Source organism: Mustela putorius, unplaced genomic scaffold (assembly GCF_011764305.1).
Source record: "Mustela putorius furo isolate JIRA1106 unplaced genomic scaffold, ASM1176430v1.1 tig00003834_pilon_pilon_pilon, whole genome shotgun sequence".
NCBI classification, from domain to species: Eukaryota; Metazoa; Chordata; class Mammalia; order Carnivora; family Mustelidae; genus Mustela; species Mustela putorius.
The window spans coordinates 78,817,747-78,832,584 of NW_025421987.1; the positions used below are offsets into that span (position 1 = coordinate 78,817,747).

Sequence of the window (14,838 nt, forward strand, 5' to 3'; positions counted from 1 at the left end):
AAAACCAAGACTTGCTTCAATCAATGCTGTTTTGTAAAAACAGCAAAACAACAAATGCTGAAAATCAAAGCTGCGTTACTTGGGTTAAATCGGGTTTCTATTTCAACTTAAAACACAGGTTAAAATTTTAGTAGTAAAGGCCTCAAAATAATTAGTGACAGAAATAGTGTTATAAATTTGCTAAGCTTAGTAATAACTCCTTAATTAAAATCTTTGAGATATAAATTTGACAACTATTCTCTTCAAAATGGACACTTGTGGATACTTCCATTAATCATGACAAACCTGTTAGTCATACATATAAACACAGCCCCGTGCTATCTATCATTTGCACATTCTGTGTATTTTAGCTTTTAGTTGCATGAACACAAGAAGAGGTTTGCTCTGATACCTTATCTTTCAGAAAATACTTGATATTATAAACAGAGTAAAAGACATGATATAGTAGTGATTACTAAGAAAAAAAAAATAGCAGCTTAAATCTATCCGTATTTGAAAAAAATGTAGTCACAAGTACCACGAACGCAGAATCAGAGCAGCAGGGAGCTTAGTGCAATTATACTTTTTTTTTTAAATTCTGAATCACTGCTATTTAAAAACACCTTGAAGCAAGTCTTTTGTTTTAAAGATTGTTTTTAAACTAAGGTAGCAAACATTTTGCCATGTAATGGCAGTGTTATATGCCGTTATCTTGCTTTGTATAAAGAAAAACAACATGAGAGATTTTTAATACTGGAGTTTGGTTACATTACATATTTAAGCTTCTACATAGAATGATGGACACTTTGAGAAGCTAATCCTTATCCAGAAACATTTTAATCTCTTAAAAAACAAAGCAAAACAAACAAACAAACAAACACAACAACAACAACAAAAAAAACCCCAAACCTACTTTGCTCCTTTTCACAATAGTGCACATTTTAACCATAATTTAGTTATGGCTACAAAACATCAGAAGATTTTTTTTTATGCATCTTCTCTATGGTATTAAAAAAAAATTGTGCCCTTCTAGTCTTTAATTGGCAGAAATATGTCCCAAAAAAGAAACTATTGCATTTAAGCCACATCACCAAAAAAGAACAAAAACAAAAAAACAAAAAAACAAAACAAAACAAAACAAAAAAAAAGAGCATAATATCCTTTCACTGATGTGTCTTACAGATTGACATGACCAAAGTCATCTATTTTCATTCAACTTCCAATTCCCCCTTCCACAACATGCACCAACTGAATATATGCTCTGGGAGCCATAAAATGTACCAAACATCTATCTCTTCAAAAGAATGCATTAAAATATTTTTAAGAATTTTTTGTTTAAAAGGTGAAAAAAATATAAACAAGAAACTGATTCACTCCCTTACTTCATGCATCCATAAACTAAACCAAAAACAAAGTTTAAAAGCAAGAACGAACTACTGCTGCAAGTTTTTGTTAAGTCCATTTTCTCTGTACATACAAACTGCTCAACTACTGAAGGGAAAAAAGAATATAATCCATGGTGTCTTCTGATTCAAAGGGGAGAAACAAGGCTGTCATTAGTATCCAAAAACTGGTACACATATGGGCTGCTTTTATAACGCATATTTCTCTCTCTCTTCTGTTTTTCATATCCAAAACTTCTAAATGCTATTTTAGGGGCACAGCAGATTAGATTCCAGCACTTGGTGAACAGAATTCACAAGCTGTGACAAAATTCTGTCATCTTCAGGGTGCAATTTTGTTTATATACACTGTATGTATATATTTCTTTTAGATTTGGCTGTAGTGGACTGGCCATGGTTCAAGTGGGACTATAGCAGTACATGGGTCAGGGACAGTCATTTTGGCTATGTACACATTCATAGTCGGTCCATGGCTTCCAACTAGTAGCGCTATTTCCGAAGGTCTAATACACAAACCTGTAAGAAATTAAAATAATCAAAAGTGTGTTAAGAATTTCATTGTACATTTTTAGTGTAATGTTTACCTCCTAGTTCATGAATCTGGTAAAGCAACATTAATCATGGGACTGGGCACTTAACGAACAGAAATCAGACAAATTGTCTAAGAGGTGGAGAAAACAACTACAGGCTAACACTATAGAGAAAGAACCATGGCTAAAATTTTGAAGATCTACTCTCTGTTAATTAAAAAACAGAAAAGAATATGCTCAAGATAGACCATTTCCTATCTTTTGGGCCTAAGTGAAAGAGATCTCAGATTATATTAAGCTATACCTTCAGAAAACAGCTAATGGCTAATAGCCTCTTCATTTTCCCTTTACTTTCAGAGCTTTGAAAGCCAAAACTAATATTTCTATTAAGAGCTGGCCAATGTCATCCTGAAAGTCTTTCAGTATCACACGTTCCTCAGTGCAGGACTCAACTGCCTCTACCGGCCCCCGCCCTGGGCCACCAACACTCTTCCGCAAGGAAGACAAGGTAGAGATAAGCATTAAAAATTCAAATGTCTCTCAGAGCAGTATTCTTCTACACTCAATTTCATCAACAAAGGTTTCCATTAAAAATAACCATCCATTTCTTGGTTATGAAGATACGCTTTTGGCAAACACAGCCTATATTTTATTCATATTATTTGAGTGAAATAAACAAAAATATACAACCTCCATTAAAAAAGATCAGTGCCATAAAATGTATTTTGAAAAGAAGACTTGTAGTCACGACCACAATAAGCCACATTTATTTACTATGCTTACACACCCACCCTTCTTGGAAACACTTCATTATACTTACTGAACCATCTGATGCACTGGCTCCAACTTTGTCTCCTGCTGCATTCCAGCAAACTTCAAAAATTCCACCTGTTCCCCTATAGCTGTGAACTAGAGCACCTGTCTAAAAAAATGAAAAAAAAATTCTTAAAAATGAGAACATATATTATTATAAATCCAAATTACTGAGGTAAAAATACTATTATGGCATTATTTCAAGCAATCAGATAGAATTTAGCTTTGACTCCAAAATAAATTTAAAGTTTTGAAATACTAGAAATGTGATGATCCTTCTATAAAATGATAACACTTGCCTGCTCTCAACAGATCAAACACACACAAGCGCGCACGTGCGTGCGCCCTCCCCCCGCCGCCCGTTTCTCCAGTAGTGATAACCATTCTTAGCTATCTTTGGCCTCCTTGAGATACAGTTAACCATGGAGTAAACATTCAATGTATGACCTGTCATAAATAAACTGTTGTTGTTGAAGGGTGGTGCATAAGTATAGCTAACATGTAGAGACACAAAATGAAGTTCGAATTTCTTTGATAAAACATCCTAAAGAGAAAGTATAATAAACTAGTAAAGACAATTCCAGTGTAAGTCTGTTAAATTACTCTATCTGTATTTACTGAAAACCCCTAAGATAGAGGTGATTAAAAAGGGGGGGGAGGCGCCTCAGTGGCTCAGTGGATTAAAGCCTCTGCCTTCGGCTCAGGTCGTGATCCCAGGGTCCTGGGATCGAGCCCCGCATCAGGCTCTCTGCTCAGCAAGGGGCCCGCTTCCCCCTCTCTGCCTGCCCCTCTGCCTACTTGTGATCTCTGTCTGTCAAATAAATAAATAAAATCTTAAATAAATAAATAAATAAATAAGATCAAAATAATTCAGCGACCCACTGAATAATTAAACATAGTTAAAAAAAAAAAAACATATATTTTCCTAGAAAACCAGTCATTAAACAGGGCAAAGATCAGAGACTCTGCTGTGAGAAACTGGAAAACAAAAAATATGCTTCCAGCTTTCTGTCTAGCAGAAGTATGTCTCAGCTTTATGAAAACCTAAAAAAGTAAAACTAGAGGTAGCAGATCTACCTAAAAACAACATGGCAGCAAGTCATGTACCTTGTAAATACCTCCTCACACAGCCAATCCTAATTTAATTATGTAGCCAGAAGTCTCTTTTCCCTTGCTTTCCTCTTCTAGAAACCACAGGTGCATTGCTACAGCTTATCACATCAGAAAGATTCAACTGTTTTCTTCCCCCTACCTAAATTTTTTTGCAATTTAAAAGATTAATGAAAGTGTGAGTCTAGTAGGTATTGAGTGTATTTCTATGGTTAATCAGGACAAAGGAGTGGCAACAACAAAATCTAAAATCAATGTATAGGAATTAAAATCTAAGCTTTGGTGCTTAAAAAAACCAACTTTCGGGCGCCTGGGTGGCTCAGTGGGTTAAGCCGCTGCCTTCGGCTCAGGTCATGATCTCAGGGTTCTGGGATCGAGGCCCGCATCGGGCTCTCTGCTCAGCAGGGAGCCTGCTTCCCTCTCTCTCTCTCTGCCTGCCTCTCCATCTACTTGTGATTTCTCTCTGTCAAGTAAATAAATAAAATCTTTAAAAAAAAAAATAAAACAACTTTCTTTACAAAGCACTTAGCAATTTCTAAGCTCAGAGTAGGATATAATTGAACTAAATATCATGGTCAACAAACTAGAGCTGTAACATTAACGGAGACCAATGGATTAATACAACTGACCTGTGAAATGTATGGGTAACATATCATATGAGTGACAATCCAAACGAGGAAAGAAAAAAACTCGATTTATATTTGACAAAAAGACAGTGAGTGCACTAAAAATTCACTAGATATAAGTTTATTATTTTCAAACTTAAAAAAGTAAAATGATACTTTTTTTAAATAAATAAAATCTTAAAAAAAAACCTATGCTAACAATGCAGGTATATACAAATGTCTATCAATGCAGTATAAGAGAATCTATTAAAAAACCACAGTAAGAACATGGTATATGAAAAAAGTGGCATTATGAGACAGCAAAGGGGTAAACAGTGTTTAGATAACTGGCCAGCCATTAAAAAAATAAAAATTAGATCTCTACCTCAAATCATATATGTAAAAATTAATACCAAGGGGATTAAAAATATAAATTAAAAAATAAAACAGTGAGAGCATAAAAGTGACAGAATCTTAATACTTTTATTCACAAAAAATGTCAGAAAGTATAGAAGAGAAGTTAATTAAAATAGTTACTTGCAGGGGATCAGGAAGCAAATGAGAGCTCTAAGACTTCCCAGTGTATACCTTTTCAGTGTTTAGGGGAGACCATCTGAATGTGTAACTTAATTAAAAATGATATCCGAGGGGCACCTGGGTGGCTCAGTGGGTTAAGCCACTGCCTTCGGCTCGGGTCATGATCTCAGGGTCCTGGGATCGAGTCCCATATCAGGCTCTCTGCTCAGCGGGGAGCCTGTTTCCCTCTCTCTCTCTGCCTGCCTCTCTACCTACTTGTGATCTCTCTCTATCAAATAAATAAATAAAATCTTAAAAAAAAATGATATCTGAAAATGATGATTTATGCACAATAGTCTGACCAAATATGATGATCAGCCACACAAAGAGAAAGATCTAGCTCACGGCAGTTGCATGCGGGTGTACTATGACCACCTAGGAAGTGGTCACTGATGGGGTGAAGGAGTCAAGCAACTGCTATTAAAGAAAACAGTACGTGGAGCATAAACACTAAAAAGGTGAGAAGATGAAATAAAGTAACTAGCTGTTTTCCCCATTTTTAGGAAAGGCTCTCTCTACACAACTGTTCCTACAAAGGTAGTATAGTTTTAAGTCTATTCCTGATAAATCACTATTTAGCCACAAAATCTTGTCCTTTAGTACATTTTATTAACTGCTTGCTCATTTATAGCTCCTTTAAAGACAAGTTTTTTTTAAAAATAAAGAAACTACATCAATCATCTAAACATGTATCTTAAACTCTCACATTTCAGGTCAGCAAACTTTAAAAAACAAACAAACAAACAAAAAAACAAGAACCTAAATTTATTTCTAAATTCTGGTCTACATTAGGAAAATATAACTTCAATTGGCTTCAGTCTTTATTTGGCTGTAAATTCAAAAAAAGTACTCACTCAAAAACTAAGGATTGAGTGATGTCATAAAAGGAATGACAAAAGAGAAAAAAGAATTTGTACAGGCAAGTGCTTCTTGTAACTATGAAAGCAGGTGATAATTAAAATAACTGAGACATACCTGTGTGTTCCAGATGTGCACACATTTGTCAAAAGAACCACTTGCCAGGTACCTGCCATCAGGACTAAAAGCCACACTGTACACAGGCTCTTGGTGTTTTGTCAAAGTATGGATGCAAATTCCTCGGTCTACGTCCCATAATCTAACAGTAGAATCGAAGGATGCACTGACCAAGGAGGAAACAAAATGACTTTATAAGTAATGGAATATTCCCAAGCCCCACCCCCAGTCAATAATATTCAGCCATTTCTAGTAGCCAGCTACAAGTTCCTTATGAGATGTAGATTGGGATGTTAGGAAACAAGTGTTCTAGAAGCAAAACTATAGAGGAGATAAGGCAACTTAAGGGCATCTCCAAGCCTCCAAATTGAAAAAACAAAATGAGCCAATTTCACTGTATTCCTTAGCTCTTTTAATTCTTCTGTATTGACTGATCCATGGTTTTGAATAATGTACTGACTACATTTTTAATTTTATTTTAATGCTTAAGAAACTTTATTATACTATGCCTCAATTACTTGAGTTTAAATCAATATTTGATACAAGTAAATATTTGATAACTCAATATAAAAATCCATTATGCCCTGAAGTAAGAATAAAACTCCCAAGTTTAAATGCTCCCATCCAAAAAAATAATAATAATAATAATTTTTTTTTGAAGGATACACTCCCATTTCATGGAATCTTTCCTAACTCATATTTATTAGAAGCTTTTTATGTGGAAGATTCATAAAAGGAGAGTAAAACGTAAATATTACCTTGCTAACATAAGGTTGGCATTTGGATTATTTGTCCCTGGCCCTGTGGGACTCCATTTGATAGTATAAATTTCTTTATTATGTGCTTGCAAATCATGGACACAATTGTCTTGTTTCATACTCCATATCTGTGCAAAAAAGAAAAATGTACGCAATTATATTTTCCCATACAAAAGATACATTTAAAATACTATTGTGCCAATATAAAATATAAACAGTACAACCAGAATGATGATTAGAGATCAAGGGACTATTTGCAAAGAAATTAAAATGTAGAACTTGTTTAATAATTATCTCTCTTTTCAAAAATGACAAATTAGCTCTAAGTCCTTTCCAAATGTTCACTATTTTGAGGCTTCAAGATTGAATTAGCTGTAGTTCTAAGATTGGCTTTGAGAGCCTAAGATGGTACAAACTTCAACATTTATTAAGTCCCTTAGGTAATGATCCTAAGATATTTAAGGCATTAGTTTTAACACTGTCCCTTAAATAACAGATGTAGATTATAAATTCCTCTTAGGATTCAGAATGAGAAAGTATTTTGTAACAGAGAAGGGCAAATAGATGAGCAACTTGCAAATAATATATTCCTGTAAGAACACTAAAGCACAGGGAACAAAACCAAAACCAAAAAGGCAAATGGACTATATAAAATTAAAAAAGCTTCTGCACAGCAAAGGGACAATAAAGAGGCAACTTACAGAATGGGAGAAAACATATGCAAACCACGTATCTATAAATAAAGGGTTAATTCTGAAAATGTATGAGGAACTCTTATAATTCAACAGTAAAACCCCTAATAAACCAATTTGAAAACGGGCAAATGACTTGAACAGACCTTTCTTTCAAGAAGATATACAAATGGCCAGTAGGTATATGAAAAGACGTTCAATGTCACTAGACATGAGGTAAAGGCAAATTAAAACTACAATGAGGTATCATTTCACATCTATTAGGATGGCCATTATAACATAAAAAAGACAATAAATGTTGAGAAGGACGTGGATAAATTAGAGCACTTATACACTACTGGGGATGAAAAATGATAGCTACTATGAAAAACAGTATGGAGGATATTCAAAAAAATAGAAACAGAACTACCATATTATCCAGCAATCCCACTTCTGTGTATTTATCCAAAAGAACTGAAATCAGGGTCTTAAAAATGTATTTGCACTCCCCATTCACTGCAGCATTAGTCACAAAAGTTAAGATATGGAAACAACCCAAGTGTCCATCAATGGATGAATGAATAAAGAAAATACGGTATTACATATAATGGAGTATTTATCATTCAGCCTTAAAAAAAGGAATTCCTAACTATGCAACAACATGGATGAATTTTAAGGACAAATACTGCATGGCTCCGTTTATATAAGGTATCCAGAAGAGTCAAGTCACAGAAGCCAAGGGAAGACTGGCAGCTGCCAGAGGCTGAGGGGAAGAGGATTGGGGGAGAGCTAATCCACGTGTGTAAAATTTCAGCTCTATAGTCTATAGTATCATGCCCATAGATAACAATACTGTGCTGTACACTTAAAAAAATCGGATAAAAAAGGTGTTTTCTTACCATAATAAAAGTTTAGAAAATGACTCACAAAGAACAAACCATGAAAAATAACAAAGCAATAATTAAAGTTAAAACGATGAGTACAGAATAATTAGCCTTGCTTGAGCTGAAAACATATGTGTACAGAGGTTTAAGATTCATATTATTACTGAGCAAAAATTAAGAGAAACCAACTCTGGTATCTGCGGCAAAATCATTCAATAAAGATAAATCTTGACAAACACAAACCCACATCAACCCAACCGACAACAACCAAAAAAACTCCCACAAAAATTAGGTGTGTTTCACATGTCTGCCTGTAATGTATCTAATAAGACATAATGAAACAAACCCATAATGTTTTGGGATCCTATACATTTATAACTCCATGTAAATAAGCCCCCAAAATATGTTTCAAAACTCATTTCATTTGACCTTTCGACAGCATCACCTCCCTTTGAAACATTCTTCCCTGAACACTCTCTTTCCATTGGTCATTCCTTCTCAGTTTCCTTTTGGAAGCTCGTTCTTCTTGAGCTGGTAACTGTTGGACGTTTCAGTTCTTTTGGATAAATACACAGAAGTGGGATTGCTGGATAATATGGTAGTTCTGTTTCTATTTTTTTGAATATCTTCCATACTGTTTTTTATGTTATAATGGCCATCCTAATAGATGTGAAATGATACCTCCAACTGTGAAGAGCAGGTTGTGTTCTACTACCATCTAGGGCAATCTTAAGATTTTCTATTTCTAAGGTTCCCTTCTTTTCTTGCTCTGTCCTCTCTCCCTATACAGCTTCATCTAAGTCCATGGCTTTCAATGACCACCCACCTGCTGAGAAGTCCCAAATGTTTATGCCAAGGGTAGAGTTCTTCTTGGATCATCAAGCCCACCTAGCACCTCCATCTGCATTGTTCAGTTTTTGCAAGACCTTCCAACTCATGTTTCATGTGCTCAGAACCGCTCCACTACACAATATCTTATTGACCCATCTCGCTTCTGCTTTAAAATTCTGACCTTTGATTATTTTTAGGACAAAAAGCTAACACTTTCTAGCTCAAACTTAACCTAACTGCAACTCAGTAGACTCTCCAGCCACTGACCTTCTTTCATTTCCACATATGTGCCATACTCTGTTTCAAAAGGTTTTCATTTTATGACTGCAATGCACTTGCATGCAAAGAAAACTCAGGAACAACAGCAATAAGTAAAGTCTTTTTACTAGCAGTGCTCGCAAGGAAGCCCAGGCTTCAGAAAACTATATAACTAAGAACACAGTAGGTATTTAAGGAAAAAACGCCACCAGGTTACCAAGGTTTTATTTTTGTTCACAGGAGGAAAAGCAGTTTTCCCTCATGATTCCTCCATCTGTAAGGGTCAGCACATCTGCAGCCACTGGCATTGCAGAGTCAAGAATAAAATTATTTTCAGAAGAGTTACTATGTTGCAGGAAAGGGCTCAAAGCATCATTAATATTGGAGATTAGCATTAGGTTGTTCTTTATTTCAAAAATGCTTTTTTTTCCTCTAAGTGTGATGTGCACAGGTGCAAGGTGTTAGTTTTGCTTTTAGTCACACTGACAAGAAAAACATAAATCCATGCTGAGTTGCTGCTGTTGGCATGTCAACGAGGCTCACTCACCAACTAAGCAATTCTCTGCTATAGATCAGCTTCTAGCAAGGATGATCTACATTCACACCACAAAATCAAATTTATACAATTCATAAAATTTCAGCAAAATCCACAAATGTTATAAAGACCTGTTACTTATTAGTCAAATTTTTACATGTGCAAATAAACTTTAATTGCACCAGTATATGATCTTCTAGAAGACAACTTAAGACAGGTTTCTTAGCACCACAATTCCTATCAAATAGTCTTATTTTTAAATATAATTTATTTGTGTTTTTTAAACATTTGAAATACTTCACAAAATAAAATAAAAAAAAATGATTAACTATTAAAAAGTATTAAAAAGTAAATCCTGACCTCCAGGGTTTAAGTGTTCGATGAACTCTAAGACAGACACTCTAAACAATCTAAAAATGGCCAGAGCAGCCATTCTTCTTGACTGCTGGGCAAATTACCTTCAAAGTCATGTCATCAGAACAGGAGGCCAGAAGATTGCCAGTTGGGTCCCATTTGATAGCATTCACTTCATTCTAAAAATAACAGGAAATATTCACATTTTCATTTTTAGACCTGATTACTCTTTGGATACTAAACACACACACACTTCAAAACCACTCTGTAATATTACTTATTCATCATCATCACTTTGGAGGGGGGGAGGCTACTCACCGTGTGTCCCTGGAATGTTTTAATAGGTCTGTCTTGTCCTAATTTACAGACATGAATGCACATATCTGTACTACAAGAAGCAAAGGTATTGTTGCTCTGCCAATCAACATCCAGTGCTGGTGCTGAAAAGGAGAAAGGGCCAGGTTTGTGTTCATTCCACATGTACTGGAATCTAGGAGTTTTAGTTTTGAACCATGCTTGGACATTAAGTATGATAATAGGAACTTAAGCATTTTAGTTTATAATTTTTAAGTCAGTAATAGAACTTTGAAAAATGAACATATCTAAATACCACAATATTAAATTTCAGTTCAGTTGTCTCTATATGAGACACAGCCTAACAGAAAGTAACACAGGAGATTAGGGTTCCTAGAGCTTGCTCTGTAAGTTACTAGCACTGCATTCTTGGTATTGCATTTATAAACCTTTAAAAGTGATATTATACTTCCTTTTATTTCTAAAATTCTCTTGAGTGTTCCATGGACAAGGGGGCTTGGTTCTACCACCCCTAACCGTGGGGCCCCAAGCAAGTCATTTAACTTCTCATGCTATTTTCCTCATCTAAAAAAGGGGATAAAACTCTTAAGCTTAATACACAAGGATACTGTGAAGATCAAGTGAGATGATGTGTGTGAAACCGACTTTGTAAATTACAAGTTAGACAAATATTATGCTGAATAATTTCCAATCCACCCAACTTGATAATATTGCATATGATCGCAAATACATTTTCTTCTAAGTGATTCTTGTCAAATACCTCTTAAAACCTATATCACTGAATTTAAAAAGACATTCAAAAGCTGGCTAATTATTAATAGTTATTTTAGCTCCGATATGATTGGAGATTCTTTTCACTTCCCCCCTGCTGCAAGGTGCAAAAGTTCTCTGTAATTTTAATGCAGATTAACATAATGATATCAAGTAACACGGTTAAGCGATAGGAGCACACACGAAAAACCAAGGGATTTAGGGCATTACCCAAGAGAAGTTTTTACATTTCATTTGGCTGGGGGTAAGGATCAAAAGATGACAGGATCAAAAGAAGACCTATGAATGTGAACCTCATATAAAACTCAGATTTTACTGTTCTTATAATAAAGTTTTATTAAAACCTAAACAAGTTCATTTGGTTACATATTATCATGGCTGCCTTGCACTACAAGGGCAGACCACACTGGCTCCAACAGAGATTCTACAGCTTATAAAGCCTAAAAATGTTATGTTCTGCCCTTTACAGAACAAGTTTACCATTCAGAGCAAACACAGACAAGGAGAAAAACAGGAAGTTATAGTGAAGCTCTATATTCCCATTAGAGATACAAAGCATTTAATAAAGTAGGTCAGAACTTGTGTCTACGGGAAAGAGAAAAGAAACACACTTCCTGACTGTTATATATCTATGCATAATAGTAACTGCTATTTTTACTTTGAGCATATTACAAATAGGTATTCTGAGCACCATTAGACAAATAAGCCAAGCAAGCAGAGTGAAGAGCAGGTTGTGTTCTACTACCATCTAGGGCAATATGACTTCAGAGGGGTCTGTGCTCTCCCTCCTTTGCACACCCGGTCTACCTGTGCTGTGTCCAAGTCCCAATTTCTTAGTGTTTGGCTCTAAAGGGCTCCCATGGTAAACTTCTTCAGAAATGCCTTGTTCTGCTGCCTCCAACAGTGTCGTCCCCCCCCCGCCCCCCGCCCATGATGGCTAGTACCCAATGTCTGGTGGTATGTAGTTGGGTTTGGGAGGGAAAAGGGGGAGACTCAAAAATCTAGCATGTGGTTCAAGATGAGAAAAACTTCGAGGTATACTAAACACTCCGAAGCCCTGCCTGGATCAGGCTGAGCGGGGCTCTCTTCCCCATCCTGATCCCTACAGTTCCTCCTTTGTTTCTCTTGAGAGTGCTTCCTTAACAAATCATGTCACTCAAATGCTTGGCTCAAGGTCTGCTTCTGGGAGAATCCAACTTAAACCAGCCAGTAAACAAACACGCAGGCCGACTCTGATGAGCACTACGTATGAACTGCACTGCTGTCTGCACACATCACATCATCTCAGATGCACGTTTGTGGCTGTCCTGTTCATGGTCTGCTTGCCCTCAGGGCTATTCTTGTCCACACTGTGCTCTGCACACAGTGGGTGGACTCTTGCAAATTATATATCCCAGGCTCCTGTGCCTACTGGTTTTCAGATGGATCCAGACAGTGGGAGACACTGTCAAGAGCCCAAGGTCAAAAGAAACAGAGAAGACAGGCAATTTTGCTCTCCTCTTTCTTTCAAGGCTGGGTGCCTGGCAACAGCTCCTCCAAATGCCTGTTCTTGCCAGGCAGTCTTGTTTCTCCAGTTCTAATTCCCACTGGGTAGTTGGATCCTGCCTTCTCTATAGTCTTAGGTTTTCTGCAGTTGTTACACTCTGGGTTACCTCATAGTCCTCTGGTTTTCACTCTTCTAACACCTCTGCAACTATTTCCTTGTACTAAATTCCCCTTCTTGGATTAGATTCTGTTTTCGTGACTGGAATCTGACTCAATGACTCAATACCTACTATATTTTCATTTTGACATTAAATACCATTACATAAGATATCATCTCAAAAATAATTTTAACAAAATGTTTCTTTGATAAATAATTGGTTCTAGTCTTAAGTGGTGGTGGTGGGGAAGCCTGAAAAATCTAATAAACTTAGAAAACAAAAGTATAATAAAATGCTACAAAGAATGCCAACAATCTGTCACAATGTATCAGGATGTTAATTTGACGCAGAGCTGTCTGCAAAAACATGAGATGGGAGGCTAAGAAAGTGGCACTTAAACAAATACACCATTAGGTACCGAACCAAACAAAAACCGTATGAGCACGTAAAGCTAACTGGGGGGAAGATGGGGAATGCTGCAACATGAGTTGTAGGATTTATGCTTTGTGATACACCTGGCTCATAAAATACAGTGGTTACAAAACTGGTGTAATCTAAGAACACCTACCTCCTTTTTGTTTACTCCTAAAATAAAAGGAGTCTAGGTGATGCAAATTCTTTAGAAAAGGAATACATCTCTATGGGACGCCTGGTTGGCTCAGAACAAGGCTATTTTTTTTTAAAGATTTTATTTATTTTGACAGAGAGGGAGAGAAATCACAAGTAGGGAGAGAGGCAGGCAGAGAAGAGAAAGGAGGAAGCAGGCTCCCCGCGGAGCAGAGAGCCCGACGTGGGGCTTGATCCCAGGATCCTGGGATCATGACCTGAGCCAAAGGCAAAGGCTTTAACCCACTGAGCCACCCAGGCGCCCCAGAACAAGCCTCTTGATCTTGGGGTTCAAGCTCCATAATGGATGCAGAGATTACTTAATAAACTTAAAAAAAAGAAAGAAAGAAAGTAATGCATCTCACAACAAAATGCACTTTTATGTAAGTGATATGTGAGAGGTGTGTTCGCTATTACTGATCTCATTTTATACATGATAAAAGAGACTAGGAAAAGTTAATTTGCGTAGGGCTACACGATCTTTTAAAATCTTGGAGCTAAGATCAAAATTTTTGTGTCCTGCAAATTTTGACGTATTTCTGTTACCTCCTTCATCCTTCATAGTTTAAAAAGGTAACAAGTGAACCGACCCTATGTAGTAAGGAGAGAAAGACATTTATTACTCATCTGCATTTTTTAAGAAACAGCTTTATTAAAATATAAATATATTATAAATATAAAATTCATCCATTTAAAGTATACAATCCAAGGGGCTTGGGCATATTTTATTATAAAGTTTTAAATACTGTGGTCATATATAACCTGAAATGTCATTTTATTATGTGTATGATCAGTGGTATTATGTTCACAAGGCTGTGCAACCATCACTATTTTCCCACTTGTTCATCACCCCAAGCAGAAACTCTGTAGCCATTAAGCAATAATGCCCCATTTCCCCCTCCCCCCACTCCTGAGAACCTCTAATCTTTACTTTGTCTCTACGAATGTGTCTGTTCTAGATAGTTAATAAGTAAAATTGTACTATTCATCTCTTTGTGTCTGCTTTATTTCACTCAGCATAATGTGTCTAAAGGACATTTGCACAGACATTTCACTTAACATAATGCGTATAATGCACATAAATGTTGCAGCATATGTCAGAATTTCATTCCTCTTCATGGCTGAATAATCATTGTACGTGTAGACTACCTTTGGTTTATCCATCTGTCTGCTGATGGACACTGGCCTGTTTCCCCCTTTTGGCTACTGTAAATAATGTTC

The 14,838-nt window shown here is 36.2% G+C and overlaps 1 protein-coding gene across 9 annotated transcripts in view; it reads right to left on the reverse strand.

The window, feature by feature from the left end:
* Window positions 1-797: 797 nt before the first annotated feature.
* The window catches only part of TBL1XR1 (TBL1X receptor 1), a 169,788-nt gene continuing 155,747 nt past the window's right edge, over window positions 798-14,838 (reverse strand). For all 9 annotated transcript variants that reach the window (XM_045088643.1, XM_045088648.1, XM_045088642.1 and 6 more), the window contains 6 exons: window positions 10,601-10,722; window positions 10,387-10,461; window positions 6,750-6,877; window positions 5,992-6,157; window positions 2,733-2,834; window positions 798-1,898 (listed from right to left, as the gene is read on the reverse strand). In XM_045088643.1, the coding sequence (XP_044944578.1) occupies window positions 1,872-1,898; window positions 2,733-2,834; window positions 5,992-6,157; window positions 6,750-6,877; window positions 10,387-10,461; window positions 10,601-10,722 (620 nt within the window). In that variant the 3' untranslated portion in view covers window positions 798-1,871. The remainder of the gene's footprint in view (window positions 1,899-2,732; window positions 2,835-5,991; window positions 6,158-6,749; window positions 6,878-10,386; window positions 10,462-10,600; window positions 10,723-14,838) is intronic.